Raw genomic sequence first — 27,313 nt, forward strand, 5'->3', positions numbered from 1 at the left:
AACATGCAAATAAACTTTATTTTTTTATTATTTATAATTGTTTATTTATTTATTGAAAATGCTGTTTTCTTTTTGGTGGATTTATTCTTGAGCATATTCTTCGCACAATTTTTTGTTTCTTTTTATTTAGAATTTATTTAGATTTTTTTAAATATATCTATTCTGTTTAATTAAAGAGAAAAATCAATAAAAAAAATTAAAAAGAAAGACAATTTGTGTCACGTGGCCTATGATGTATGCGGAAGTACTTGCAAGAAGAATGCCAAAACAATCCGGTGGACTCCACGCTGCACAGAAGTGAGTAACGAAATACAATTAAAAGCACATTTACAATGAAATCAGACCTGGAGCGGAAAGAGAATTTAACAGTCAATGTATTAAATAAATTTTAAGAAGCGGACTTGTTGAATGTTACAGAGTCGTTTAAGTGATACGATCTTTCATATACTTGGAGAAATTGCCTGATCTAGCGATAACATTTTGGTCTGTACAACAGGTATCGCTGAATTGTTGGTCTCTTTAGGTTTCCACATTAATCCAGTGGCGGTGATAATCAAGATGTCCATCTGACACGTGTTGCTTTCCTGCTTTCCTTTCCACAGTCTGAAGCCTTGTTAAACAGAGGAAATGTCGATTTTCCCACGAATTTCCCTGAAGCCTGAAGTGACTGAATATCTTAAGAGTGTCTTCTTAAACAAGGAGGTAAGAAGACTTCACATGCACTTCTTGGGATCGCTGTCTTCCCTTTCAAATGAAAAGATAACTCACTGAGGGAGTAGTTAGGATGCTACAAGTCGTCATTTATCGGCGTGTGCTTTCATTTAGCTGTTACAGTATATTTTCTGCAAATCTCTCTCCGCATAACAGTCACGAAAACCATTTGAGAGTTACAAAACGGTTACATGTGACTTTCTAACAAGAAATATTAAGTAATCTTTAACAGAAGTCCTGCTCCCTTAAACACTGATGGGTTCTCTCGTTCATTTGTTTTTTACAAATCATTCATATTACATTTCTGTTGTATGCAGTCAGGCATTGAAAGAGCTCAGGAAACATTCTGGATACTGATTCTGAAAAACTAGTTAATTTATTCATTACTTCTAGGCTGGACTATTGTAATTCATTGTTACTGGGTTGATCTGAAAGCTCCCTAAAAGTCTCCTGGCACAACAAAGAAGCATCATATTACTCCTATGTTGGCATCTCTTCATTGGCTCCCTGTTAAATCCAGAAAATGAATTTAAAGTCCTTTTCCTCACATACAAAGCCTTTAATAATCAGGTGCCGTCATCTCTTAAAGATCTCATAGTAACTTATTATCCTAACGGAGCTCTTCATTCTCAGACTGCGGGCTTACTTGGGGTTTCTAAAAGTAGAATGGGAGGCAGAACCTTCAGCCATCAGGCCCCCTTCCTGTGGAACCAGCTTCCAGTTTGGGTTCAGGGAATAGACACCCTCTGTGCTTTTAATATAGTTAAAGTATAGAGGTAGTTAGGGTTGGATCAGGTGACCCTGTCATTAGATTTTTGTCTATGCTCTTAGTCTGTATTTTGCAGAAAAGCACTTTATAAGTACCAGTCTGTTTACCATCTACAAACAGTTCTTTTGTGTTACTTCATCAACATAAAGGCACACTGTATGCTTTTTATTACCTAACCCTTCTATTTTATTAGGTTTTAACGGCGGTGGGTCATCAGGAGGCAGAGCATCGTTTCCACAAGCTGCTCTCATGTCTGTCTCACCCACCTTCATACACCTGCGTACGAGCCAGCACCCATCTCGCCCCCCTTGAGGAGATCAGGCAGCAGCTGGCAGAAGAGCTGAGGAAGGTGAGTCTCTGTCTGGTAACAGAATGTAGAGGGCGTAAGAAAACCCACACAATGGGCTTCGGTATTTGGTTGCAGTGTGTTGGAGTCATGCTTATTTAGTTTGTCATTGTTTTTCTAGCAGCTGATGTGCAGCTCGTCAGCAGAGGAAGTCTCTGTGCAGATTCTGCCACACCCACGAATTGCGGATGTGCTGATCCTTCCTGTTGAAGGTCCGAGGTATGCGAGGAATGCTTCAGATAACTCTTAATCTGCTCTGTAGAGGTCGCACTCAGCACCACTTGGGCCTCTGAGGTTCTCCAACATCCAAGTGGAACAGCAACAACACAGGAAATATTTCTGATAACAAAGGAACAACAAACACACCCTCAGATAGCTGCCAACAAACTGTCAGTCAAAGAGAAGAACGGCATTTTTGTGCGTGTATCCTCTGTAACCGTGTGATCGTTCTTTGTCCTGTACTCTCAGACCTGTGAAGCAGCTCGGCTCAGAGGTGGTGGTGGGCGCTCAGTGTGGCGGCGCCGTACTGAGAGGCGCTCACGTCTTCGCCCCGGGGATCCTCGGCAGCCCCAAATGTAAGACTTAAAAACAGTAGAAGTGAAGTGAGGCTGTGAATACTTAGAGCAGTGGTGTCTTTGTTTTCTTCACCTGCTCTGTGATTTGGAAGCACGTTTTACTTTTTGCCAAAGTATCTTCATTTGTTCCAAGTGTTGATTATCTCCCTTAAACCGAACCGTGTGCTGTTTTGTTTTCTTGTTAGACATGAAGGCGGGGGATTTGGTGTCCGTCTTCTCTGACCTGGAGGGCAAGTGCACCCGAGGAGCCACCAGCTTCCAGGGGAAAAAGGTATTTGTGGGTAATGGAGTAGCCGAAATGGACCGCTCCACTATCTTCTGCACAGATGAGCCTGCCAGGTAAGTAAACACTGTCTTTTTTAATTCCATATTCAGACCGTTCCACAGTTTCACTCCATGAGCAGAAACACAAAAGCTTTTTCTAGTACGGACCTTCCCTGTTTTGAAGTTAGAAAAACCCCTTAAATTATAACTTCCTTCTTTCAAAATAAACATACTCTGAATATTACCTGGCAGTTCTTTATTTTTTGCTTTGAATAGGATTTGTTTTAAATAATTTATGGTCTCTAAAGACCTCTTGTATGTTTTGAAATGCTATGTTGAAAATCCCTTGCTCTTTTTTAAAAGCACCTTGGACAATGTGGATAGAAACTTTAAATTTACTCTTCATCTTAGAAACGTGTTAGCTGATTAGTTGTCGTCTTTTTTTCTTTCAGAGGTATCGGTATCCGAATGGTGGAGCCGCTTTACAGAAGTCCGTCCTTTGATGGTGTTTTACCTAGCCTAGCGTTCCTGCAGGTATTTTTTATTAGAGCCGCAGTGAGCTAAAGTCGGTGTAATAAACTAGAACCGCATTGGACCTTTATTAAAGTGGACCTATAATTCTGATTTCCAAAATAATCCGTATTTTCTGTTATAACTGGCTTTGTTGTAGCCCCTCAATTTATCCTATGGCTCAGATAAACTGTCCTGTATTGTTCTGGAACAGCTGCACCTTGCAAACAGATGGTTTGAGCAGCAGGTGGATCAGGAGTCTGATAGGATATCCGCTCTTTATGACATCATACTGATCCAAGAATTTAAAAAAACTGCCTAAAACATTCCTACAGAATGACAGACAATGTAGAATAACGTATTAGGTCCATTTTAAAAAGAGCAGCAGTGAGGTTTCAGTCTGAATCAACCAGGAACTGTATTGTATACATGTTATGTCCACATCACTGCCCATACTGAAGCGAATCCATGTTGCGCAGAACCTCCCGTCTGTGGTTGTGGGACACGTGCTCGGACCTCGCCCTGGGGAGCGCATCCTGGATATGTGCGCTGCGCCTGGAGGGAAGACCTGCCACATTGCTGCGCTCATGGGAGATCAGGTTCTTGTGTCCAGATGCGATCATCATTAATATTCAGAGTATTTTTGTTTTTTTTAATGCAGTGATTTGACTGGTCCATGTGGATGGTATGTTGCCCATGAACTAGAATGAATTTGACACCAGTGATTTAGATCTAGGTCTCAAGCAACACTTTACATTAACTGTTAACATAGAAAATGATCCAAGTGGAATTTAAGTACATTTAAGGTCAGCATCTGTACCCCACCAAAGGGGCCCACCACCACCCCACTGGGAGGCTGGTCTGTGTCCAGCCTGGAGGAGAGGGCGGACAACAACACGTTCATCTTTGTGTAATAAAATTAGTGATCAGATTGTGTCCTTGTTAGCATTTACTTGATTTAACTAAAACGTCTCCTGAGATAAAATCAAGCAGTCTAGGATTGTAATTTGTGAAATTTCCTTCCTTTTTAAGTTGTTTCTAATATATTTTTTTCCTCCGACACAGGGAGAGGTCGTAGCCTTGGACAGGATCCGGAATAAGATCGACCGCATTCGTCAAAATGCACAAATGTTGCATTTGCAAAGCGTGAAGGCGCACTGCTTTAACAGCACTCTGTCTGTGAGCAGTGACCCAGCACAGGAAACTGAAGGTACAGTCCAGAGTTTATCTATGATGTAAATCTCCGGGGTTCATAATAAATAGGTAGCAGCTCAGTGTCTGTGTTTCCCAGGACCTCCGTTCCCTCCGGAGAGTTTCGACCGGGTTCTGCTCGATGCTCCCTGCAGTGGCCTCGGACAGAGACCCAACATGGGCAGCACCTGGAGCCTCAAAGAGATCTGCTCCTACCAGCCACTGCAGCGCAAGTTATTTCATGCTGTAGGTTTTACTTCACACACATAAACCACGTTTTATCATCTTAACATCACAGCAGTACTAGCGTTCTTTAACCTGCAGGTGGCAGCATTGGATAGAAATTCCACTGCAGCTTGATCACAGCTCAGATTTACTTGTTTAACGTCACTGTGAGGTTTGAAACTCACTTCTCAGGCTTATGTGCAGTTTTACAAGTCTGTTCAAAAGTGCGCAGAGAAAGCAAACTGTCATTTCAAATTTCTGCGAATAACCTTTCGAGACCTGATCATTTTCTGTGATTTCGATTTAAAAAGTTCAATTGAATTCAATTTTATTTATGTAGCACCAAATCACAATAACAGTCGTCTCAAGGTGCTTTATATTGTAAGGTAAAGACCCAACACTGATACAGAGAACACAGAGAAAACCCCAACAATCACTTGCATGGAAACCAGCGCAGAGGACATGCTTCGTTAGAGCTTCATCAGTGTTTCCTATTCCTATTTTATTTACCATTAGAACACAGAAACCACATCAAATATTTAGAAAATGAAGATGAAGCATTTTAAGAAAAATATGAGGTCACTTTGAATTTGATGGCAGCAGCGTGTCTCAAAAAAGTTGGAGGAGGCCGTGTTTACCGCTGTGTGGCATCCCCTCTTCTTGTAGCAGCAGCCTATAAACATCTGGGAAGTGAGGAGAGCAGCTGCTGGAATTTTGGGAAAAGAATGTTGCCCCATTCTCGTCTGATATAGGATTCTAGCTGCTCAACAGTCCTGGATCTTCGTTGTCGTATTTTGTGTTTCATCAAGTGCCAAGTATTTATAGCTGGTGAAAGGTGCAGGCCACTTCACTAGTCAGAGAATCTTCTACTATGAAGCCGTGCTGTTGGAATAGATGCAGTGTGCAGTTTAACAATGTTTTGCTGAAATTTGCAAGGCCTTCCCTGAAAAAGACGGTTTGGAGCAAAATACCTGCATATATCTTTCACCACTGATGTGGCCTTTCCACGTGTGCAAGCTGCCAATTCACTAATGCACCACTACACCAAGAAAGGCAGTCTTTTGAACTGAATGCACACCCAGAATGTGATAAATGATGAGTATTAGAGATAATAGATCTGGTGTGTTTTCCCTTCAGTGACCATAACAGGCAATACTTTTGGAAGCAAATGTTAAAAAGCTGTGAAGATGAATCTTTAATACTTTAAATTTGGGCCTTTTAAACACGACAGTCTGTGGGAATTTCCACAGTTTTGGAGCTAGCCTCAAGTGGCCACAAGAGGATCTGTAATTTATTTGGTACTTAATTTTAAACCCTGGAGGTTACCTCTAAAAAAGAGCAGCAAAAAATGAACTGAAACCAAATAGTTTTGGTCCAGTGCTTCTAAAACTCACTAAAAAGTTAATAAAACCACAATTACACCGACTATAAAGCGAGTACATGAATACGTAGCTATCTGTGTCTCTGCAGGCGGTGCGGCTGCTGAAGAAAGGTGGTGTTTTGGTGTACAGCACCTGCACAGTGACTCTAGCAGAGAATGAGGAGCAGGTAGCTTGGGCCCTTGACACCTTCCCCTGCCTCTCACTTGTGCCACAGGTAAAGCACTTGAGCCACATGGACGTGACTGCAAATGTAAAAATCACAAAGTGAAACCTTTTTTTTTGTTTTTCAGGAGCCCCACATCGGTGCTGAAGGCATGCCTGGAGCCGGCCTTCCACCTGAGCAGCTGCGCCTCCTCCAGAGGTTCAGTCCCGAGCTGAGCTGGGAGCAGACGGAAATTACAGCCCCGCTCCCCTGCAGAGCCGACAGCGACACTATCGGCTTCTTTATCGCTAAGTTCCTGAAAAACTAACCCGAGGGCTCGCGCTCTTGCACGGGGCTCATATGAGACAGCAAAATGGGAACAATAGTGTTTATATTACGACACTCTGTGTGCTTTGACGGGCCAGTGTTGACAAAGAGCTCCCTGCGCTGTTTACAGCATCTGCCTCTTAACAGCTGCTCTCTAAAACCGTGGGCCATATAGGGATAAGCTTTATAAACACCAGGGGAGGGTTGGATGGAAGAGGGTGGTGGTTGGGGGGCACGTGGCGACGGAGTCTGGATGAGTAACGGCAAATGCAGCAGAAGCAGCGCTACGGTTGCTATAACAACAGTGACGACACAGCTGCCATGGTGACGGATTCGCTGGAGAATGGATCAGGAAGTAGGTGTAGAAAGAGGCCATGAGAGGAATTAACAATTTAGTGTCTTTGCAGCGCTGGAGACGACTGGGACATTTAATTAGGACTTCTGGAGCCTGCAGGAAAGAGGAGACGCATGTGTTTGGCTCAGTCTCTGCATTCATCAGAAGGAAATGTTGCTCAGTTTTTCAGAATAAGAGCACATTTAAAGGGAGGCTGTTTCTGTTTTTGGAAGTGGTTAAGAGTAAAGATGTGAGAGGAAAAAGAGATGTTATTAAAATGATGACTTCCAGGATATTTAGACCTTTTTTAAATTTGTTTTTTACTAATAAAATAAGAGTTAATTTAGATAATTCCTTAAAAACAAGATGCCAAAATAGTCCAGAGGTTTTTTCATGATGGTAGAGTTTACTCCTAGAAGACCTTTGCATATGATCTCAAACCATTTGTCAATTGTTGTCTAAATTCCTTTTAACTAATTGTATTTAGCAGAGATTAAAAAGAATTTTAGCTAATTTTTTTTCCTTTTTCTCTTTTGTTATTTATTCCTTTTTATGCAAGCAAAACACAAATCGTCTTATATTTGAACATTTAGTCAACACATCCCAGACAAACGTCACGCACTGACATTCAAAAAAATACCGCCACCCCTCGTTTCTTTATATTTTGCTAGAAAAACAGGTGCATAGAATATTACTATACAGGACAAAAAACTGCTAAAGAGCTTGATAGCCCAAAAATAGATAATTTTCTGGGCTTCAGAGCTCTTCTTTGGATGTTTGCTGCTTGTGTTTCGTTCTCTGTAAGATCATCCCAAACTGCTTCATTGATGTTGAGGTCTGGGCCATGACTGATAGTGTTCCATTGTGTCTTTTATCCAGGTATTTTTTTTATTGCATTGGTAATAATTTGGATGCATTGCTCAATCAGACCTGTTACCACTGATTTTAAGCTAAGTTCTTGCATAACTTGGCATACCTCAAATTAAATGTTCTCCCTGTTTGCTTTCCTAATCATTGGCTTCTTGACAGCCATCGATTGTTTTTGCCTAAATATACAATTTAGTTGCTTCTTTTCTCTGTTGTATGTTGTACAACACTGGCTCGTCTCTTCAGTTAGGTGCCTTTTGTGCTTAAATTACTAATTAAAATGGTTTGTTAGACAGAAAAGGCTTAAAACGTTACAGAAACATCTGGCACTTTTTCATATTCATTAGAATATTTGGGGTCTAGATATTTGGTGCGATGAAAATCGACATTCAATGGCATCTTATTTCTCTGTGTGATCTTATGATCTTCAATTTTTCAAAGCTTTCTGATGTTCCCATAATGAAAGGCTTGGTAAAATAATTGATTCTCCACTTCCACTTCATATCTGCTCACACACATTATAGTGTGTTACATATTGCTACATGTTCACACGTGCTTATGGTTGCCAAATATAGGAACTAATTTATTCAGTGCAAATTTAAAATGGATGTCCAATAAATCCGCAGCCTGTGTGCAATTTATAGATCCGTGCCAGCAGTGCACCGACATCTGTCCCGTTCTTCTGACACGCAGTATTTTGAGGACCTTCACTATGACCTCAGCTCAATCCCCTTTCCTGGGAATAACATCAGACTCTTATCAGTCCACGCACACATCTGTCTGCGCTGCACTTCACCTCCCTGCATCTAAGCTGCATGTGAGTGCGGACTCGCTGCACCACTGAAGATTTGTTTTTCCCCGATTTCACATTAAAATTCAAGATCAAATATGCCTCATCTCCGAGTTTGTCTGTTATGAAGGCAGCTGTGAGTGTGTGTCGAGGCAGCTTCCTATATTAGAATCATCCCCTCAGCATTGTCATTCATGTCGGGGTTGTCATGACAACTCAGGAGGCAGGCCGGTGAGTCTACCTCAATTTTTTAGTGGAGTTTCAGATGACTATTTATAGACGCACCGTTTCCCTCCTCTGTCTGGGTCTTCTGCTGACACAAACATCAAAACGGTCTCCCACTGCGTCAGTCGTTTGTTTCCAACTTTATTCTTCGTATTTATGCAATATGTACACATGTACACTGTTATAAAATCTGTAGTGCTACCAATGTAGCATAGAAATGGACGAGTTTTTATAATTACAATTATCAGGCAAAAAAAACATTTAAAAAAAAGGTGAGGAGATGGTGTGTAAACAGAGGGCCAGAGTGCACGGACTCAAAGATCAACTAAAGTCTATTCAGGTTTTGATGATGTTGTTGACTCAGGCATATAGAGCAGGTAAAATATCCCCAAATCCATTAACCAGATCCTGTATTTTAATCAGAAGAGTGAAAAGAGGGCAAAAACTTAAAGGCAATATTTATCTGGTAAACACTTGGAATTATTTTTGTTTCTTTGGAATTTCAGAAATACCCACACTGAACAACAAATCCTAAAATTAGCATTGTTTGTACTAAGAAATCAAAGTAGGACTTAAATGGAATTCGTTAGAAAAGGGGTCAGGATTAATCCAAGATGAATCATCAGGACCTACGATTTGGTGGGAATGTTATATCAAATCCCTTTCACTTGAAACCAATGTGAAAAAGCCTGTTCCAATGTTATAAAATGTTTCTGGACCCATACAAAGAACAGTACTGCATGTGTTGAGAGGAAGTTACTGGAGAACTCTTTGTCTGTCTTGTAAGGCAAGACTAAGGTGCGCCTGCAAGAAGGCATGAATATGTTAAAACGTAACATCTAAAACCCGTGGAATCAAAAAAAGAAACTAAGCAGTAAGTGATGAACATAAAACGAGCAGTTTGACACTTTGGGAAATACGCTGTTAGAGTTAGAGCGATACCACTCTCATATACGAATCCCCCTCCCCCAGTAATGCCACAACCTGTTATTTGTAGGGTTTGTACAGATTTCACCAACACAAAATGGTAATTGTTGAGCTTTTAGAGGTGCTGGTAGGTGGTTTTTACCTTCAGAGAAACTGTTCACATGAGCTCTTTCCTCCTGTTTATTTGTGCTAAGCTAACCTGCTGTTGGCTCTACATTCCTACAGATATGAGAGTGGTATCAAGTTTTTCACCTGCTAAAAATCAATGCAGTCTGATATAACAGTGCTGCATTTATGAAGAGTATAGTATTCAGTTATTTTTTAAATCAAACAGTCATTGATTCAACTTTATGATTATTCTCAAATCTGTGATTTATACTTACTAAAGTACTGAAAGCTGTTAAGCTTCTTAGAGATGCTACGCTTGGCTGATCCCTTACTCACAGTGGGTAGGTTTGGTAGAGTTTTTACACTGGATTTTCTTCTTGACAAAACCCCAAAAGGGATTTGTGTCTGCCGTTTTGTCCAGTCTACCAATCAAAGTTGTCTCCTTGTGGACCCCTTGATCACTTCAAGAACTGCTGCTATTTTAAGTGTATTTCAGACTATTTGTAGTAGGACATTTATAGATGGTACAGGCCACCATTCAGGTCCTCTCCCCACAAATGCGTGCCTCAGAACATTCGTAAAACAGTCTGGTCCTGGTGGATAAACTGACAACTATGTGAATCTTGAAAATATGAAGACAAAAACGAGCATGGTCCTGACCTAAAGCACTGTCACTGGGGTTGGACTCTGTTTGGTTGCTTGGTTGTAGCCTGAAAGCTAATTATCACGATGAGTTACAATCATGATAAACCTTAAAGCTGATCTGTTTAAAACAGAAGCTCTTTTGAGGTTTGTGGTTAAATCAGCACAAATGTGCAAGGTCTCAAGTGACCTAAAACTAAAAACAGGAGCAGCTCTGAAAGCAGTCCAGAGGTGTACAAGCAGACTACTTAGAAAATGAGTAGTTTCTATAGTTTTCAATGTAATTATGGGAAGTGTTATGGCTAACACAGAGAGACAGACAACCATTCGCGCGCACATTAACACTAATGGGTAATTTGGATTAATCAGTTAACCTATCCCCACAAACTGCATGTCTTTGGACTGTGGGAGGAAGCTGGAGTACCTGGAGGAAATCCACGCAAACACGGGGAGAACATGCAAACTCCACACAGAAAGACCCTGGCCTGATGGTGGAATTGAGCTCAAGACCTTCTTGCTGTGCGGCAACAGTTCTAACCACTGTGCCACCGTGCTGCCCTACACTCATTAGGTGTACATAATAAACTGGCAACTATGTAGGCAAGTGTTATTTCCCAAAGTGTCAAACTATTCTGCAACTACAACATCAAAGTATGATGGCTGGTCAACCCTCGCAGTAGTCTGAAGGAACAAATTATTCAAGTGGTAGCAAGCAATACAACTTAATAATAATAATAATAATATTAGAAACAATAAAAATTATAATGCTAATCACAGAAAGCACAGCTCAGTACAGAAAAAATTCTGCTTTTGTGTCATGCTTTATCAAACACAGGTTTAAAATATGCATATTTGAGAATATTCATGCATATCCACACATAAACAACGTCTATGCATAGATACACACATACATATATTCATATATTTATATTTGTATCTATGTAATCAAAATCCTGCCATTGAAAAAGATGCAACAGCATTTACAAAGAAGTGTACATAAATAGGATGCTGTGGTTTTTCAGGGTATAGCAGCACGATGGGAGGACAGAACAGAGTCCAGGAGGGCCTTGGGAGGGGTTCTGGTCTGTCACTGGTGGATGTATGAGTCTCTGGCCCATTCCCCTGCCTCACCCCTCTTTTTTGGAGCTACCTCCCCTTCTCTGTCCCTCTCTCTGTCCCGGTCGTAGTAGTGATGGTGGTGGTCGCGTGCTGGCCGGTGGTGGTGGTGAGAGCGCTGCTTGTTCCGCTCATTGTGGTCCTGTTCGCGCTCTTTGGAGCGCTGGTGTCCCGTGCTGTGACCGGCCTCGTCCGCCCCGCTGCGGTGATGGTGGTGGTGGTGATGGTGGTTGTGGTCCCGGTGGGGCAGTGGCTCGTAATGCTGTTGCTGCTGGGGATGCCCCTCCCCTTGATCCTCATCGTCCTCCTCTTCCTGCTGAAGACGCTGAGTGCGTGGCTCAGTACAAGCCGAGTCCTTGCTCTCTCGACTTTCTCGGCTCTCCCTGCTCTCGGGGGTCTCAGAGTCCAAAGTCTCTTGCCGGGAGAGGCCCTTGGCTTTACTGCTGTGATGGTGGTGGTGGTGATGGTGGTTGTGGTGTTCAGTCCTGGTAGAAGATGACCGGTGGTGGACGTGTTGGGATCTCCTGGATGACTCTGTCCTAAGAGGCCTCTCCTCCTCGTTGCCCTCCTCCTCCCCCTCTGCGTCAGCATCGCCCTGGTCCAGGCTCTGGTGGTGGTGATGATGGTGGTGACGGTGATGGTGGTGCTGGTAATCCTCTCTGGAGCCTTTCCCCTCCACTTTATCTCCCTTCTGCTCTGTACTGTTTCCCTGAGATTAGCGACACACATCAGTCAGTACGATGACACATACAAAACCAGAAAACATCACAGCAAGCACACGCAAACTAAAAATCACACCACCCCAGTTGTTTCACCAAAATTCACACAGAACTACAAAGAAGAAGATGTCACACTTGAACACACACGCTTTCTCGTCAAATCCATTCACGGCCGACTCTGACCCAGGAGTAAGAACTCAAAAAAAGCAAGGCGTGCTCCTCGGCTTCAGCTTTCATCACTCGACCTCGCCGCACTTACCACACTAGCAAATACAAGCTCACTCCTGCTCCTCATCAATATCAGCGTTTTCTTCGCTCTCAGTCTTACATTGTGATGGCAGTGGATAGAGAAAGGGCAGATAAGGGGATTATGCAGCATTTACAGATGACTGAAACTGCCCATAACGGTGAGGGTTGTTATAAAATATATTAAACAAAAACAATGGTTTAGAGCTGAGCTGAAAAGGAACTACATTAGAAAAGGAACTATTAAAAGTAAAATAAATGATTTCATGTTAAATACTAAAGTCCAGCTCTCTGTCTACGTCCAAACTGTCTCTAAACTGTTTTTATTCTATTGAGTTTTACATGTTTTGTGGTAGTTAAACTTCAGGGGTCTCCTGTATCATCAGCATCAGCCACGATTAATCAACTGAACGTGATAACAGCATTGTTTTGACCTGTTAATATGAATTTTGTTCCCATCTCTTGAAGCGTGTTTTGTCTCTGCTAACTCTTTTCTTGCTGTCAGCTCCTGTTCGTCCTTTTATATTTGATGTTTTCTCTGATCTAGTTCCTCTTTATGCATCAGAAGGTTCTTGTAGAGCATTTTAAATTCAGTTTCTTCCTTAGTATTTCATACCCTTGTACCTATCCTAGATAAAGTAGATTATTCTTAATTTACACATTACCTGTAGTGCATATGTTAAAGAATAACATAATATGAGAAAAGTAAAGACTTTTAGCAGACATTGTAGATGCAAACTACAACATTTTGTAATTCTTCAACGCTCTGATTTCTTTCATCTCTTCCTTTCTAATCCTGCCTCCCACACTTCTGGATCCCCTCCTTTTCCATGGCCTCCCTTGGCCCAGAGTATGCTCAGCACTTGTACCTGCACGCCAGAGACCGGGGCCGTGCTGGAGGGCAGGCTGGCTGTGGGTAGCTTTGCTAGCACTGGGTCAGGGGGGCTGCAGCTGGTGGGGTGAGTGCTTTTCCAGTAGGCCTCCAGGTAATCGGCCATATGCTCACATGCGTCCTCCAGCTGGTTCTCATCAAGAATGATGTCAAACATTTCCTGCGAAAGGCGAAACGGGCGCAGTCAGAGTTGAAGGAAATGGAACGGAGACATGACAGGGTCAACAAAACCAGCCAGCGCTGATGTGGAACTTCACATTAAAAGACTTAAAGTGATCTTTAAGGAAACAAAAAACGATAAAAAAACCATCGGGGCAAGTTAGAAACAACTCACAGGATTAGACACTAGATAACATTAAGTATTCATTTTGCAGAAAATCTTAAACTGTAAATCCCTAAAGATACTGACTGCTATTTAAATGAAATTAAACCTCCGCTTTCACAATACTGGAGGGTTTGCCTCATTTTCTAAAATAATAAGTAAGCAGATTAGAGAGGGACGGAAATAGAACTGGCAGAAATTATAAAGGAATAAACAAAACCTGACTTCAGATATGCACAAATTAAAACCCAGAGCCAAAAAGAACAAAACTCCAAGTTATTTCACACACTGGATTAAAATTGGCAGTAATTTCGGTCCGCTGTGGAGACTTACAGGAGGGCACTGAGCCAGCTTGTCGGCGGCCACCATCTGGACATTGAGGTGTTTGGCCTGCGACTTGCCTCTGGACTTGATGAGCCGCTGTAACACCTGAAGGCAAATGAGGACGAAAGGCAAGAAGGTCACGGCTGTTTTTGACAAACTTAAATTAAAGCTTTGTGCGTGCAGCACACAAGTTTCTCAGCTTTAAACAGGAGCTTCTTTTGGAGGTGGACAATTAATGTAATCTTAGAAGGATTCATTTTACAGCACTACAGATAGATAGTAATGAATTTTTAAAACCCATTTTTAGATGAGACCCCATAAATGTGGGTTGAAAACCTCAAATCCTAAGGCTCAACTGGTCAATTAAATCTGCCATTGGCACTTATATATGATATCTAGAGCCTGACCAATATATTTCTCTTGGTGATTATAATCTGTTCTTGAAATATAGAGTATCATCGGGTATGTTGTCCAGTCAGCATGTGGGATTTTTGTTTGTTTACAGAAAACAATGCAGAAAAAGCATAACTCTTTTCCCTCCTATCAGTAAGTTGCTAACTAGTTTGTGAAAAAGATAATAAACAATAACCCTGCTCATTTTAACACCAGCACACTGTATTTATTTGTGGTTATACTGGATATCCATCCAACTATCCATTTATCATACCCAGCTGTCACAGGGTGAAAGGCGGGGCATACCAGAGACAGGTCACCAGTCACAACCATGCCTATGGTCAATTTAAAATCACTAGTTAACATAACATGCATGTATCTGGACTGTGGGAAGAAGCTCCACTCGACGGGCCACCTTCGGACACATGACCTTCTTGCTGAGAGGCAACAGTGGGACCCCCTGCATCTCTGTACAACTGTGCATATAGAGTATATATAAATATGATATGAAAACTACTTTTTGTATTGAAATATACTTTTGTTTTATGTGTGCGGCAGGCTGCAATGTGCTACTACTGTAGAATAAACATTCAATATTTTCCACAAACTACCAGGTTCGTGCCACGTGGTGATATTTGATGGCTAATGTCAAACGTCTGTCATTAAATAGACTTTGTGTATGTCATAAATAAATATAACCTTCCCAAAATAAATGCTGCCACATCCAAGACCATTTTGGGAGGCATGAAAATTAAACAGTAGTGTTGCCTGAAATAATTTAATGCAGCAATTTTGACTATTTTTACTTTTGATACAGAATATTTAGCTCGTACGATGTCTTTACATTCATTTGTGCAGTTGCTAATGAAGTTGAGTAATTCTACTCATTTAACTGTGATTTATACAAATACAACATATTAAAAGTTACACTTAGTGTATAAGAAGCAGCAGTTGGGTGTAATTAAGAGGCCAGGTGATAAAGAGCAATTTATTTTCCCCACTTCGAGTGTGATTTAATCTGCTGCCACTGTGATTTAAAGCTGGCATCTCGTGTCTGTTCATCAGCTATTGCTTTCTCTCATTTTCTGAGATGTGCTTTTTATTGATCACTGACTCATGAGCCTTTTGTACACTTGTTGAAGGTCGAAGTGATGAATCAGTCCTCTCACGCATTTTCTCACTCTCAAAGTAGCAGTCACATCTGACATGCTGGATTTAAAGCCAGAGAGCAGTTGCAGAGAGACAATACAAGCGGTGACAAGACAGGACGACGTGAAGACAGACACACATAAACTAGCGGAGCTGACTAACACGTTTATGAGAGTACAGGGAACATCTGCTGAGCTGTTTTCTCACTGTCCTTATTTTCCATCATAGCACATGTACACTGGCAAGTGCATCTGTTCCTCTCTGTTCCTACAGACATCATTTCTCTTACCTTGGGTGAGGTGATCTTGACGTAGACAATGATGGGGGCGAGGGAAGTCTTTCCCAGCTGTGACGGGTGGTTGATGGTATCGGCGTCCAGAACCACCAGCTGTAACGTCCGCGCCAATTCGAAAATTCGCTCAATCTCACTCTGGACTTCAGCTGAAGGGAGACACAGAGGTCTGGGTTTATTCTTTTCAGAGCAGGAAATTATTTCTTATCAGTCGTCAGGGGGATTTATCATGATAGTAGCTTGTGTAACACTGGTTTGTTTTGCACTTTGTTTATCAGTGGCACACTTCCTCTTTTCTTTCTTTGCCACTTGATTGAAATCCCCCTATTTTCACTCCTTACTCAAAATCTGCACTCTCTTTTTCACCTTCTCATTGGGCGACAATCCTGCTACTCAAGTTCAACTTAGCCATTTCTTTGTTAGCATAACCAATAACTATATTTATGTTTATGGAAGTTTATGACCAAGAGGCTTAAGTCTAATCTTGTCTTTGTTTATTTTCCACACTGAGCAGTCCACTGGTGTTGTTTCCCCATTCATACTCACAACTGCAATTAATTTAAAGTTGGATAAATAAACTTTCATGCACCAGATCATAACTTAATAGCTGATTTCTTTCATGCATTCTTACCAGATCCCCTTAATGATTAAGTTCACTTCCGAAACCCCGATTAACACCAATATATCCTCTGTTGCTGACTTTCAAAGACATCACAAATCTTGTAGTGTCATCTAAAAACACCTCACAAGTTGTTTTGATGTGCCTGTGCAAATATATTTCATGATTACTGATAAAACAAAAAGAATAAAAACAAAAATGATCTCGTCTTTTAACAGCTGAGTTTGTTATCGCAGATCAGCTCTCTGCTAGGATGACAGAAAATGAACATAATAGGCCCCATTAATATTTATGCTTAATTTATTGCAAAATATTCACAATATTAAAGATACTCCTAACTCCATATTTTATTATGGACTATCCTAGAGTAGCTGTGTATGATTTAAAGTTAAAAATACTCCTTATTTATCTTAAACCGAACAATGATGCATGCCTTAAGTTCATCTACTGTCTGAAAGAAGTTGTTTTAGCTCCACCCCCTCTCTCTTTAAGCTGACTCTTGTAATTGGCTGCCTCTCGTAAACACAAGTGATGTCATACAGATCCATGAGTGTAAAAAACATTGTCTTTTGGCTCATAGGGATTACTTGCCTTACTTTTGCTGGCCTCATTACTGGAAACTAGGAGCATGTTTAATGTGACCATCCACCACTGTACAAATATATATTTGACAGATTTATACCTGACGATGGCACTAGATTAAAAAGGATCCCAAGTGTGATTTCAATTTATTTTGAATATCTGCGCAAATTTTTGCAACAATCCATCCATTAGTTGTTGAGACATCCCATTTTAATGTGGATCCCTAGAGCCACACTGAAAGCGTGGCTAAAAAAATGATTATTAGTTATTATTAAAGATGAATTTTTATGACTGCTCAGAGTCCATTAGTCATATAGTACGCCTTTTAAAAATCTGAGCCTGCATCAGTGATTTAGGGCATAGCTCTTTCTGCCTCACAGAGACTTAAATATTCAAAAGACATCATGACTTCAGGGACACGGCTTGGAGACTAATAGCTCTGAGTGAGTGAGGAGCCACATTATGTTACCTCTAACAGATACCGACTCTTACATCACACAACTCCCACTCCAGCAGATGACGACGTGACTGCAAAAACAATCCTACAAATAACTCAGGAAGGCCCAGTCCGGAGAGAAATCACGGCCAAGCTCCATGACTTCCAGTCCCGACAGTCTGAAGATAACATGAAAACATTCCAGCCTAACAGCTCATTCAAAATCTCATTTTCCAACTTAAAAATGCCACAGAGGGTCACCAGTTTCACGTGTTTCCAACTTTTCCTGAAATCATTTCATCCATCTTAAAGGAGCACAGCTTCAAGCCAATGTCACTTTTGATGGTAAAATTCTCTTAAAAAGCCTTAAATTACATAGAAAGCAAATGCATAACTCTTTGCTCTTTTGGCAGGAAAACAAAAGCTTTGAGAGACAAAATAAGAACAAAAGAATGACAAAACACACCCTGAGTGGTCCTTAACTTTAAAAGCTTTATGTTTAGTATATTAAATGAAAAAGTAGGTTTGACAAAGACTTCGTTATCTGAAGAAGAACAAAGTCAAAGTTATAGTGTGGCGGCTCTCTGTAATCATTAAAAAACTGCACTTTTAACACACGATGTGCTTCTATTTTATGCTTTTTCCTGCCTTCTTCCTCTGCTGTGGCTGCTGACTGATGCTTCTGGTGATACATAGCAGAGATTAGCCTTGTCACCTCTGTTTGACTCCGGAATCTGTTTCATTCTAATCACATCTAAACCCCAATCAACCTCAGTCAAATCAGAGCAGCTCTTGAACTTATTACTGCATGTTTGCGCTCCATCTTTCATCCCAAACAAAAGAGGCCAGCCAAGGCCATTCAGGGCCGTCTAGAGTTATCGTTACCATTGTCAAGAGTTTCTTTAATCGTTTCCTTCCTTTTTGCTACGTAAGCTGGTCTCCTTGAAAACATTATGAATCAAAACACCAGATGTTCCCAGGTGTAGAGTTTTCTAAGAAACTTACCCAAATTTGAGCGTGTGTTGGAGCGTTCGATGATGGCGTGCTTGCTGGGATTGTTCAGGACCGAGCGTTTGGCAAGAGAGATGTCCGCCGTGACTCGAGTGATTGATATTCTGTCACGAGAAATGGGAGAAGTAATCAGTAGATCTGGGCTTAAAACGAGATGTTGCTGAGGGCAGCAGTTTTTATCCACTGCTTGAGCACATTTCCTGAAACACTGCTGCAGTTCTCAAAGCATTAAGAACAATCATCACGTCATTGAAAGCCCTGCATCATGCTCACTATAAACATTTAGGCTACAGCGATCAGGCATGACATTATGGCCACCTGGCTAATAGTGTGTTGGTCCCTGCTTTGCTAAACAGCTAAAAAACTGCAATGCATTGTGTATTCTGACACCTTCCTACCACAACCAACATTAACTTCTTCAGAAATTTGAGCTACCATAGCTTGTCTGTTGGATCGGAAAGAGGATCACTAGATAGTGACCACTGCAGACCGGGAACAGCCCACAATAGCTGCAGTTTTGGAGTTGCTCTGACTTAGTCTCCTAATGTTCCCCTAATGTATCCCACCAACCCACTAACAGGTGCCATGATGATAATAATCAGTGTTATTCACCTCACCCGTCAGTGTTCAAAATGTGATACCAGATCGGCGTATATGTGACTAAAATGAGACTTCCCTTCATTGTTGCTTTAAGTAAAGGCTCTCGTGTCATAAAGGTGGTGTCCTACACACAGGAACTCCAGGGTAAAGGGACAGTTCACTCTAAATTAAAATCTACACGTTTAACCTCTGCTGTGCAGTGCTGCTTGTTTTTGTTGATGTTTGGTTTCCCAGAATTAGAGATACTGGTTGTAGAAATGTTTGCTTCTCTATTAAATATACTGCAGTTGAACAGCACTTGCTTTGCGATGCTCAACGCTTCCAAAAATACATCTGAAGAACTCAGCAGCAATTCCTTTGAGAAACCATGACCTAGTTAGTCAAACAAAAAAATCCACCACCCCTGTTCTACTAAAAGAAGAATGTGACTTGTTACCATTACAGCTCAACCAACTGGGACACCATTAATGATTACATCTTAACACGAGCACAAATGCCAAGAAAATATACTTTACACTAATGTTCTTCATCTATTTATTTATTTCTCTTTTCTTTTAATGCTTATTGACTTGTTGCAAAGGCAGCTTCTGTGACAGCACTTCAGTCCCTGACGAATTTCCCTAAGCGGACAATGAAGTCGTATTGTATTGTTTTTCATTGATCGTGTTCATCAAATGCAAACAGTTTGTCAATACTGATACTATATCACAACTGCTCACCCTTCCCTGCAGACATTTGGAGGTGTTTTGGGGAGTGCTGTGCATGGTTTCACTAACTTTTCCAGATTTTGTAGATACAACGAACATGAGCTAAAGAGCCTTAACAGCTCAGTCAGTGGTTGAACACCCGGGGAGCTCTGCTGCATGCCATTCCTCCCCTCTCTTTCCTCTGTCTATCTGCTGTGTTATATAAATAAAGGAAAAGTATCCCACATAAAAACCATGTGGATGTTGTTAATGTCTGATCTGTATTTGCTGGAAAAACATTAACTGAAATAAAACGAACTAAAATAATATTTGTCCCTACAAAACTAAATAAAAAAAAAATACGAGAAATGTTTTCAGTTTAAGTCTTTGTCGGCTCGGTCAAACGTGTCAAACGCTGTCAGGCTGACGAGGCTTTGGTGCATATGTTTACTGGGACTGAGATGTCTGTGTGACTGTGGTTGTCTGTAGTTGTTTGCTTTGCTGTACTGTGTCACGTCTTGCTCTGAAACTCCGGCAAAACCACCCATGTCAATAACAAAAACGAACACTAAAGCTAGCGAAAAACACAAAAACTGAAGTGAAAAGAGCACATCCACTGTGGGAACTAAACGAAACTGCACTGAATAGAAATCAAACATGTAAAACTCCGGAAACAGCGCTATGAACAGTATGTATTTATATTTGAGTTTGGGCATGTTACTAACTTTAGTAACACGAACTTTACACAAGATAAATTAAAGTTTAATAATTTAAACATTTATTTTATACATTTTGAGGATTTATAACATGTGTATGCTTATGAAAAAACATGTCTTTTGCAGCCCATAACTGAGGATTCTGTACCAAAGCAACAAGAGAGCGCATATAAAAATGCGCTGTGCATTTGAGACTCGCACACGGCGTAGGAATCTCGATTGCCAGGTGAAAACTGTGCCAAACCAACTAAGAAAAACTAACACCAAATCAAAGACAAATGTCAGAGAGCAGCAGCAGGGAATTACTTACAGGTGTAAATTTGTTTAAAACAAATCAGCAGATCAAACAGTATTCTCCGCAGCTGCTGATGATCTGAGTGGATCTTCGTGTTGTGCAACTTCTAAACTAAAAAACCTCTCTGCTCCGGGTGGGAGGATGGACTCAGCATTGAGTAAGGAGAATCCTGCTCGGCTCTAGGGCCCATTATGGCCTATTAAGGACATGGAGAGGGCCTATTTAAAGCAGCGGCACACATCTCCAGGCCAAACAAACTTGTTACACACTCCCTCAGCTAACCTCGAGGGAGAGATAAATACCAGCCTATAGACTTAGAAGAGTGAGGAAGGAAGCGGGATGGGAGCTTGTGTTTTTAAAAAGGTCACAGGAAGCTTACCTTCCCTCAAATCTGTGTTTCAAAAAGTCAAACAGCGCTTTTTGCATCATGTCTGTCACCTGCAAACGAGATTCAGGAGAGAGAACAAGAGTCAATGAGTCAGGTTTTCTAAACTACTAAAGAAAATACTAAAGAAAATTCAGTGTTGTGTTTGGAAAGTTGAAGCTTTGATGCACCTCGTAGCCCTTCAGTGACGGTCCAACCAGAACCACAGGCCGCATGGAAGGCACAACGTCGTACGGAGGAATGTGCTCCGTCTTCAGAAGGAGAGAAGAAGAAAAACAGTTACACATTTATGGAGACAAAGTAAACGCTCACCATCACAAATCACTTAAGGGGGTGGAAAAACAACGAAGTAGACATTTTAAAAGCACTGAAACATTATGAACCATGAAACGGGACGTCCGAGCTGGTTCGAAAAAAAACAAACAAGCTTTGATTTATAACCGATTTGGCAGTTTGCTGCAGAAACTTTAATGATGACACTTCAAAGGAGGTTACCATAAACGAAAAATATTTATGTATGTCAGATCGAGTCTCTCGTGTCATGGTTCTAATTCCGCTGAATAAAAGGGAAGCTAAATGATAGGAAAGGTTAGTCAGGGAGTGAGAAAGAAGCCCGAGTAGATCAACAGAAGCTTTGACTGAAAACACAAAATTAGGACACAGTTAGAAAAACTCGCTCACTGCTGTACGGACAAAAACGGACCTCAGTTTGTGGAACAGCCTGTTTTTAATCAACACTTCGACTGACCTTATTATGAGGTCAACACAGTCCATGATGTGACTTTTGCACATAATATAAACAGTTATTTTTCTTTTATGTGATGCCTTCTAAGATGTATGGAAGCCCGTTTCCGCCACTAAAAAAAAAAAAGAAGCTAGTATCCATAACTCGAAATTTCGAGTTACTTTTCTCGAAATTTCGAGTTAGCTCTGCCAATCAAAAATATACGTGAATGAGGTCGCTTTCTTGTTACACGGAAGCATATGGCGCAGGACCGCGCACTCAAAAACGGATCCCAACAAATTAAAGTATGTTTGCTGATAGTAACACCATGTGATTCAGCTAATAACACAGGGATTTCATCATTTGTGAAGCCAGGCTGAAAACACTCAGCAATCTGTGCATTCACGACTGGATGTAATACCGGTAGCTTAGCTGTAGCATTTGTAGCTGAGGGCTTCAGCTTCCGGGTAACATGGAAATGACGTCATTCACGTAGATTACTGATTGGCAGCGCGAACTCGAAATTTCGAGTTGCTTTTCTCAAAATTTTGAGTTAATATGTCGAAATTTCGAGATAATAACTCGAAATTTCGAGAAAATAACTCGAAATTTCGAGAAAATAACTCGAAATTTCGAGAAAATAACTCGAAATTTTGAGTTATGGATCCTTTTTTTTTTTTTTAGTGGCGGAAACGGGCTTCCATAAAGATGCCTTTAATTACACTTAAAAAATACTTGCAAGTATGCACATGCAGCACTTAGCATATTTATTAGACCACCTATTATTATATAATATTTTAGAAATGTAAAAAATTATATTGTTATTGATGACGCAAATGAACTGAATTCATGTTTTTATACCCAAATTTGATCCAGCACACTGTAATCCTCGAAGAAAATAAGAATCAATCAAGCATAACATTTAACCACTAAAACTACATTTTCTTTTTGGGAATGCAAATAAATAGGTACATAATAACACTAACAACAACACTCATATTGTGTTTTACAATGGGGGCTTTTTTGTAAAACAGTAAGTTTGAACATTCATGAATAACATGCATTGAAAATATGGTTTTGATTGAACTGGTGCATTCTGTTAATTAATCATTACAGAAACATAAAAATGATTTTGATTATTACCAATACAGTTAATTTAAGGCTGAACACTGGGTGTTTGACTGTGAGGCTCTCCGGTGCAGAATGTCATGTGGTATGTTTATGAGAGATCATAGACTGATATAATCACACAAATACTTTTGTATTTTTACAATTTACGGTGAACATGCATATATTAATAAAGAAAAAAATAGTTGATTCATAGAGATGAAATTTTTTTATTTGCAACCCTATTCGAATTATTTTTCTAATACATTTATAAACTACTGAAACTTCTGATACATTCTTGCATTTGTGTTTTTAGTGAACTCGCTGTTTTAGTGGAAATTTGTGTATAATGTTTTTAAGACTGTCTTCTTAATCCTTGCAAATATTAGCATGTGGTTTCAGAGAGGAAATGCATTATGGTCTGTGACAGCGAGCCAATGACCCTCATACCTCTGTGTCCCGCTGTCTGGAAGAACAGCGTGTTTGAGCCGAGAAACAGAGAGAAGGTTTACTTCTGCTTTCTCTGGCTACTTAAAAGGACTGCTGACATTATTTTCTTAGTCATCCCTTATTTGTCCTCATGTCCGGGCGGTTCTTTCGATCTGTGTTATCTTTACGATAAGTGTTTCAGACGATTTATTTAGACTTTCTTGTTGCAGTCTGTTGCTCCGTCTTACTCATCCCTTCAGCTCTAAACATTTTCTATCTAGCATTCGCTGTCGTCAGTGAGCTTCCCCAGAGACGCTGTGGGAACTGATGCGCACTACTGCTGACTAACATGCCATCAATGAACAATGTAGCTCAGCTTAAATCCTTTCAGTAGCATATTTAACTTCTAGATTACATGGTCACTGTAATCATGGGAAACAAGCTCTACTATATCCTTAAGTCCCACAGCAAACAGCATTTATTTATTTCAGCTGTCACTAATGAAAAATATGAGTAGTGAAGCATAAGAATGGGCGAAGACATGCCCCACTGAGTTCTTGCTGAGAGTTTCATGGGAAGAATGATACAACTCTTCTAAAGCTGCCCATCAGCACCACAAATGCTTATAAATTCATTATTCTTTGCTTAATCCATATAAAGTGCATGAAACAACAAGCTGCTGCTTTATGAGGTTTTTATGTTGACCTACAGATATGTTACAAATAAAGAAACAGGTTTCAGTGTGCTTTGGCAGTCTCCATGTTTCTGTTAGTCTGCTGGAGGATTGGACCTGATTATGTTATAGTGAACTAAAGCTAAACCAAAACTAAGTTGAAATAACACTTCAATGAATTAAAAATAAAACCAAGATCAAACTATATTATATGTTTTACTTACATAAATGAAATGTAACAGGAGTTTCTTTAGTTTTAATCTTTGTCATTTATCAAATGTGTCAGCAGAGCCACCCTGAGGAGGCTTCAGCACATTTTCAAAGGAGCTTGCAAAGAAAAGCGTCTGGACTTCTTTAAGTTACTTGAAGACGTTTCACCTCTCATCCGAGAAGCTTCTTCAGTTCTAAGGTCAAATGGTGCTGTAGTATATGATTTGGACCACTTTTTGCTTATAAAATGATTCAGTGACCCCTCATGTCCTGAAGACGAAGACTTTTATGATGTTGACAGAACATCCATATCTCCTGACTCTAGAGGTTAGGATTCAAGCTTTCCTTTAATTTGTCAATCATCATTTCTTGGCTTTTCATGTTTTCTGTTTTTATTCTCTTTGCCTTTATACTCTAGCTTCATATTGATAAAAGATAGGACCATGGCATTACTTTTCTCATCAATTGTAGCTCTCACCAAGAAACAAGCTGTTCACACTGAGATCCCAAATTTACACACAAAACAATTACAACACACAGGCTGGCAGGAGCGGTGAGTAGTGTGAGTACATTGGTGAGTCTATGCTTAGGAAATGCATTGAGAGTTTTTCACAGCTCAGACCATGAAGGTTATCCCCACACCCTGCTGTGCTGGTGCGGTGCACACAAAGACTTACCGACTTCTGCTTCTGTTTAGCTGTGGCAAGACGAAAGAGGAAAAAGAGAGAGGTTAGGAAAAGGCATGCATGCTAAGTGTGGTGTGAACGCCGAGGGACAAGGACGATGGTGTAGACAAACAGGAGGGGCGCTGCGTGTAGCTGAGCAGCCATAGGCATTTTAGTCAGAGCCGTGCGGACGGATAGAGAAGAAGCGAGGGTCAGGTAGCTCAGGTAGAGTTTACCTTCTTAAAGAAGGGCATTCGTTTCTCTTTTGCTAGGGGTGACATGACAGTGTTTGGACTGGCTTTAGGGGAGCGCAGGTTGACTGGAAGCTCATTGTCCTCGGGGTCTAAGCCTGTGGCGTCTATGTCAATGGCTACCCACACAGACAGACAAGAGCATCGTCACATGGAGGTGAAGACAGGAGGTCACAGGTAGCGGGTAGGATTTACATTGAAAGTAGCACAGAATGTAGGTACTACACAAAAAGTACATGAAACATGTAAAAGTACAGTTATGGCAAAAATAATGTCTGTTTTACTGAGGTTAGGAACACGTACATCTTACCTACAGCTGGATTTCAGTGACTAAATGTTGATTCAAAATACTAACAAATCTATTAAATACAAAATTGGACTTTCACCCCTGAAGCTGCTTACCAGATGAAGGAGGAGTAGATTTCCGTGAGTTAGGAACAACTTCACCTAAACTAGATGATGAGTTTGCTCCCAATTTACTGAAATGATAAATAAATTTTTTAACATTAGGCCAACAAAATTGAATATCTAATGATGTGCACATTCATAATAAATTATCTCAAAGCTAAAGCAAAGGACTTTGGTGTGCACGAGTCTGTTTACCTGGAGTGGAACTTGCCCTGCTTGGCTCTCTGCTCCTGGAGGATACGAGTGTTTTCAAGCTTCACTGGACTGGGGATGAAACCGATTTCACAGCCTTCTTTCACCAGGCGTCCTATCCACCAGTCATTGTTGTACTTCTACACATACACAAAATTCAAGAAAGTCATCTCAAACATCCTCCTTTTTATTGCTGCTGTCATCTTTCTTTCCATATGGCATCGACAAACTAGCGTACTGAACAACACCTCTAGCTCACCTCTTTGACATGGAGGAAGTCTTTAGCCTCAAAGGAGACGGCCATGCCTGGCACAGGGACATCATCGTCGTGACTCGGGCTGTAGCTGACATTTGTGCGGACGGCAAATGCAACTGGTTTGATCTAGCAGAAGGGACAAAGGAGGGAAAAAAAAAGAAAATGTCAGATTTCACAAGCGATAATTTGCTTTCAAACTGGAGGAAATCAAGCACAGATTCTAACACGAGTGGGGAGACAGTTGCTAAAAGTTTTTATTCTAATCTTTTTCGAACACTACTGCCAAGCTGTGATCCTCGTCTTTGTGTGAGGTGTAAAAATAACCCCGGGTGAGAGATATCAGCAGCCTCTGACTCATCCAGACTTCGTCTAGTCTTCTCTCCACAAATGAGCTGCCTGCTTTTCTGTCTCTCTGCTACATGCTACAGCACTCACATGTTACAAGTTCAAATGATGCAACATGTTACCAACTGCAGCACCAGTAGTACAAGTACGCTCAAGCAAAATCAGCACTTGCGTAAATGGTAAATCATAAATCAATCCAGCATTCTTTACAAAGACAGAATCAATACTGACCTCCTTATACGATCACTGTAAACCTTTTACTTCAAGACAAAAAGTCATTGAGATAATGCATAAAGCTAATAAAATGTTTCCAGGCAGGGAAATAACAATCTAACACTGCTGACTGTCTACAAACTGCATGAAACAGCACTGATGTAGCTGCACCGTTCAATAAAACCTCCCCTGCCCACAGTGACACGTTACCCTGCTACAAAAGATTAAGGATCACATCATATGCTCACATACAAACACTAAACTAGTTTCTGGGTTTGTTTTTGCAAGCCCAGAATATCCACTTAAGACACATATCCCTTTAAGAATTACATAAAATGCTTTCGGACATAATCTTGGAGCCAGTCTGGCGGCAGTAGCCTCAACAGTTGGCAACACGGTCATGCCCTCAACCAGATTACATTTGCTCTGCCTTTGACAGAGTGACAAGCACGACAGAAGTCAACTGAAAAGCCAAAATAAATGCACAAGGATCTAGCTTAGAGTAATCTCCCAGCCCAGACTTGCACGCTAAACATTTACCTGCAGGTGAAAGGGAGCAAGATGAGAGAGTGGATGTGCAATATTTAGCTGGAGGTCTAACCGAGATCACTAGATCAGAGAGGCTGATGCTATAATGGAGTTGGACTTTCTACAGATTCCTAAAAAATGCCTTCAAGGGGCACAAAAAGTCTGGACTGCTGCAGCCGGTTTCCTCCCAATCT

At 40.8% G+C, this 27,313-nt stretch overlaps 3 protein-coding genes across 6 annotated transcripts in view; 1 reads left to right on the top strand and 2 right to left on the bottom strand.

Annotated features, from left to right (window-relative positions):
* Positions 1 to 231: 231 nt before the first annotated feature.
* nsun6 (NOP2/Sun RNA methyltransferase 6) lies at positions 232 to 7,787 on the top strand. Of its 3 annotated transcripts, none has more exons than XM_026180191.1 (12): positions 232 to 297; positions 603 to 702; positions 1,674 to 1,829; positions 1,948 to 2,045; positions 2,295 to 2,401; positions 2,587 to 2,740; positions 3,118 to 3,199; positions 3,655 to 3,774; positions 4,241 to 4,385; positions 4,467 to 4,612; positions 6,062 to 6,187; positions 6,264 to 7,787. In XM_026180191.1, exons 2-12 carry the CDS (start codon positions 628 to 630, stop codon positions 6,441 to 6,443), a joined length of 1,389 nt encoding a protein of 462 aa, XP_026035976.1. In that variant the 5' UTR covers positions 232 to 297; positions 603 to 627; the 3' UTR covers positions 6,444 to 7,787. The 3 variants fall into 3 exon arrangements, with proteins under 3 accessions (XP_026035976.1, XP_026035978.1, XP_026035977.1); XM_026180193.1 differs by having other exon boundaries at positions 1,951 to 2,045; XM_026180192.1 differs by lacking the exon at positions 232 to 297 and adding an exon at positions 315 to 496.
* Positions 7,788 to 10,844: 3,057 nt separating this feature from the next.
* LOC113028812 (histidine-rich glycoprotein-like) lies at positions 10,845 to 12,166 on the bottom strand (the record flags this gene model as incomplete). Its single annotated transcript, XM_026179263.1, has 1 exon — positions 10,845 to 12,166. A coding segment is annotated over one exon (744 nt), but the record flags the coding sequence as incomplete, so codon positions are not given.
* Positions 12,167 to 12,629: 463 nt separating this feature from the next.
* LOC113029141 (voltage-dependent L-type calcium channel subunit beta-2-like) overlaps positions 12,630 to 27,313 on the bottom strand; it is a 68,450-nt gene continuing 53,766 nt past the window's right edge. Inside the window, exons 4-13 of one of the 2 annotated variants that reach the window (XM_026179809.1) lie at positions 26,037 to 26,159; positions 25,781 to 25,917; positions 25,580 to 25,656; positions 25,163 to 25,296; positions 21,289 to 21,369; positions 21,113 to 21,171; positions 18,431 to 18,540; positions 15,786 to 15,937; positions 13,964 to 14,059; positions 12,630 to 13,468 (exon numbers count right to left, since the gene is read on the bottom strand). In XM_026179809.1, the coding sequence (XP_026035594.1) occupies positions 13,193 to 13,468; positions 13,964 to 14,059; positions 15,786 to 15,937; positions 18,431 to 18,540; positions 21,113 to 21,171; positions 21,289 to 21,369; positions 25,163 to 25,296; positions 25,580 to 25,656; positions 25,781 to 25,917; positions 26,037 to 26,159 (1,245 nt within the window). In that variant the 3' untranslated portion in view covers positions 12,630 to 13,192. Of the gene's footprint in view, positions 13,469 to 13,963; positions 14,060 to 15,785; positions 15,938 to 18,430; positions 18,541 to 21,112; positions 21,172 to 21,288; positions 21,370 to 24,938; positions 24,959 to 25,162; positions 25,297 to 25,579; positions 25,657 to 25,780; positions 25,918 to 26,036; positions 26,160 to 27,313 lie in introns of both variants that reach the window. The other variant, XM_026179810.1, reaches the window with a different exon arrangement.

Source organism: Astatotilapia calliptera, chromosome 9 (assembly GCF_900246225.1).
Source record: "Astatotilapia calliptera chromosome 9, fAstCal1.2, whole genome shotgun sequence".
In the NCBI taxonomy this organism is placed as follows: domain Eukaryota; kingdom Metazoa; phylum Chordata; class Actinopteri; order Cichliformes; family Cichlidae; genus Astatotilapia; species Astatotilapia calliptera.

Excerpts from the sequence above, each read along its gene's own strand:
- nsun6 (XM_026180191.1), top strand. The coding sequence starts at position 628 with ATGTCGATTTTCCCACGAATTTCCCTGAAGCCTGAAGTGACTGAATAT. Across the intron at positions 1,830-1,947 it reads TGGCAGAAGAGCTGAGGAAG|CAGCTGATGTGCAGCTCGTC; the intron begins GTGAGTCTCTGT and ends TTGTTTTTCTAG. Across the intron at positions 4,386-4,466 it reads CCCAGCACAGGAAACTGAAG|GACCTCCGTTCCCTCCGGAG; the intron begins GTACAGTCCAGA and ends TGTGTTTCCCAG.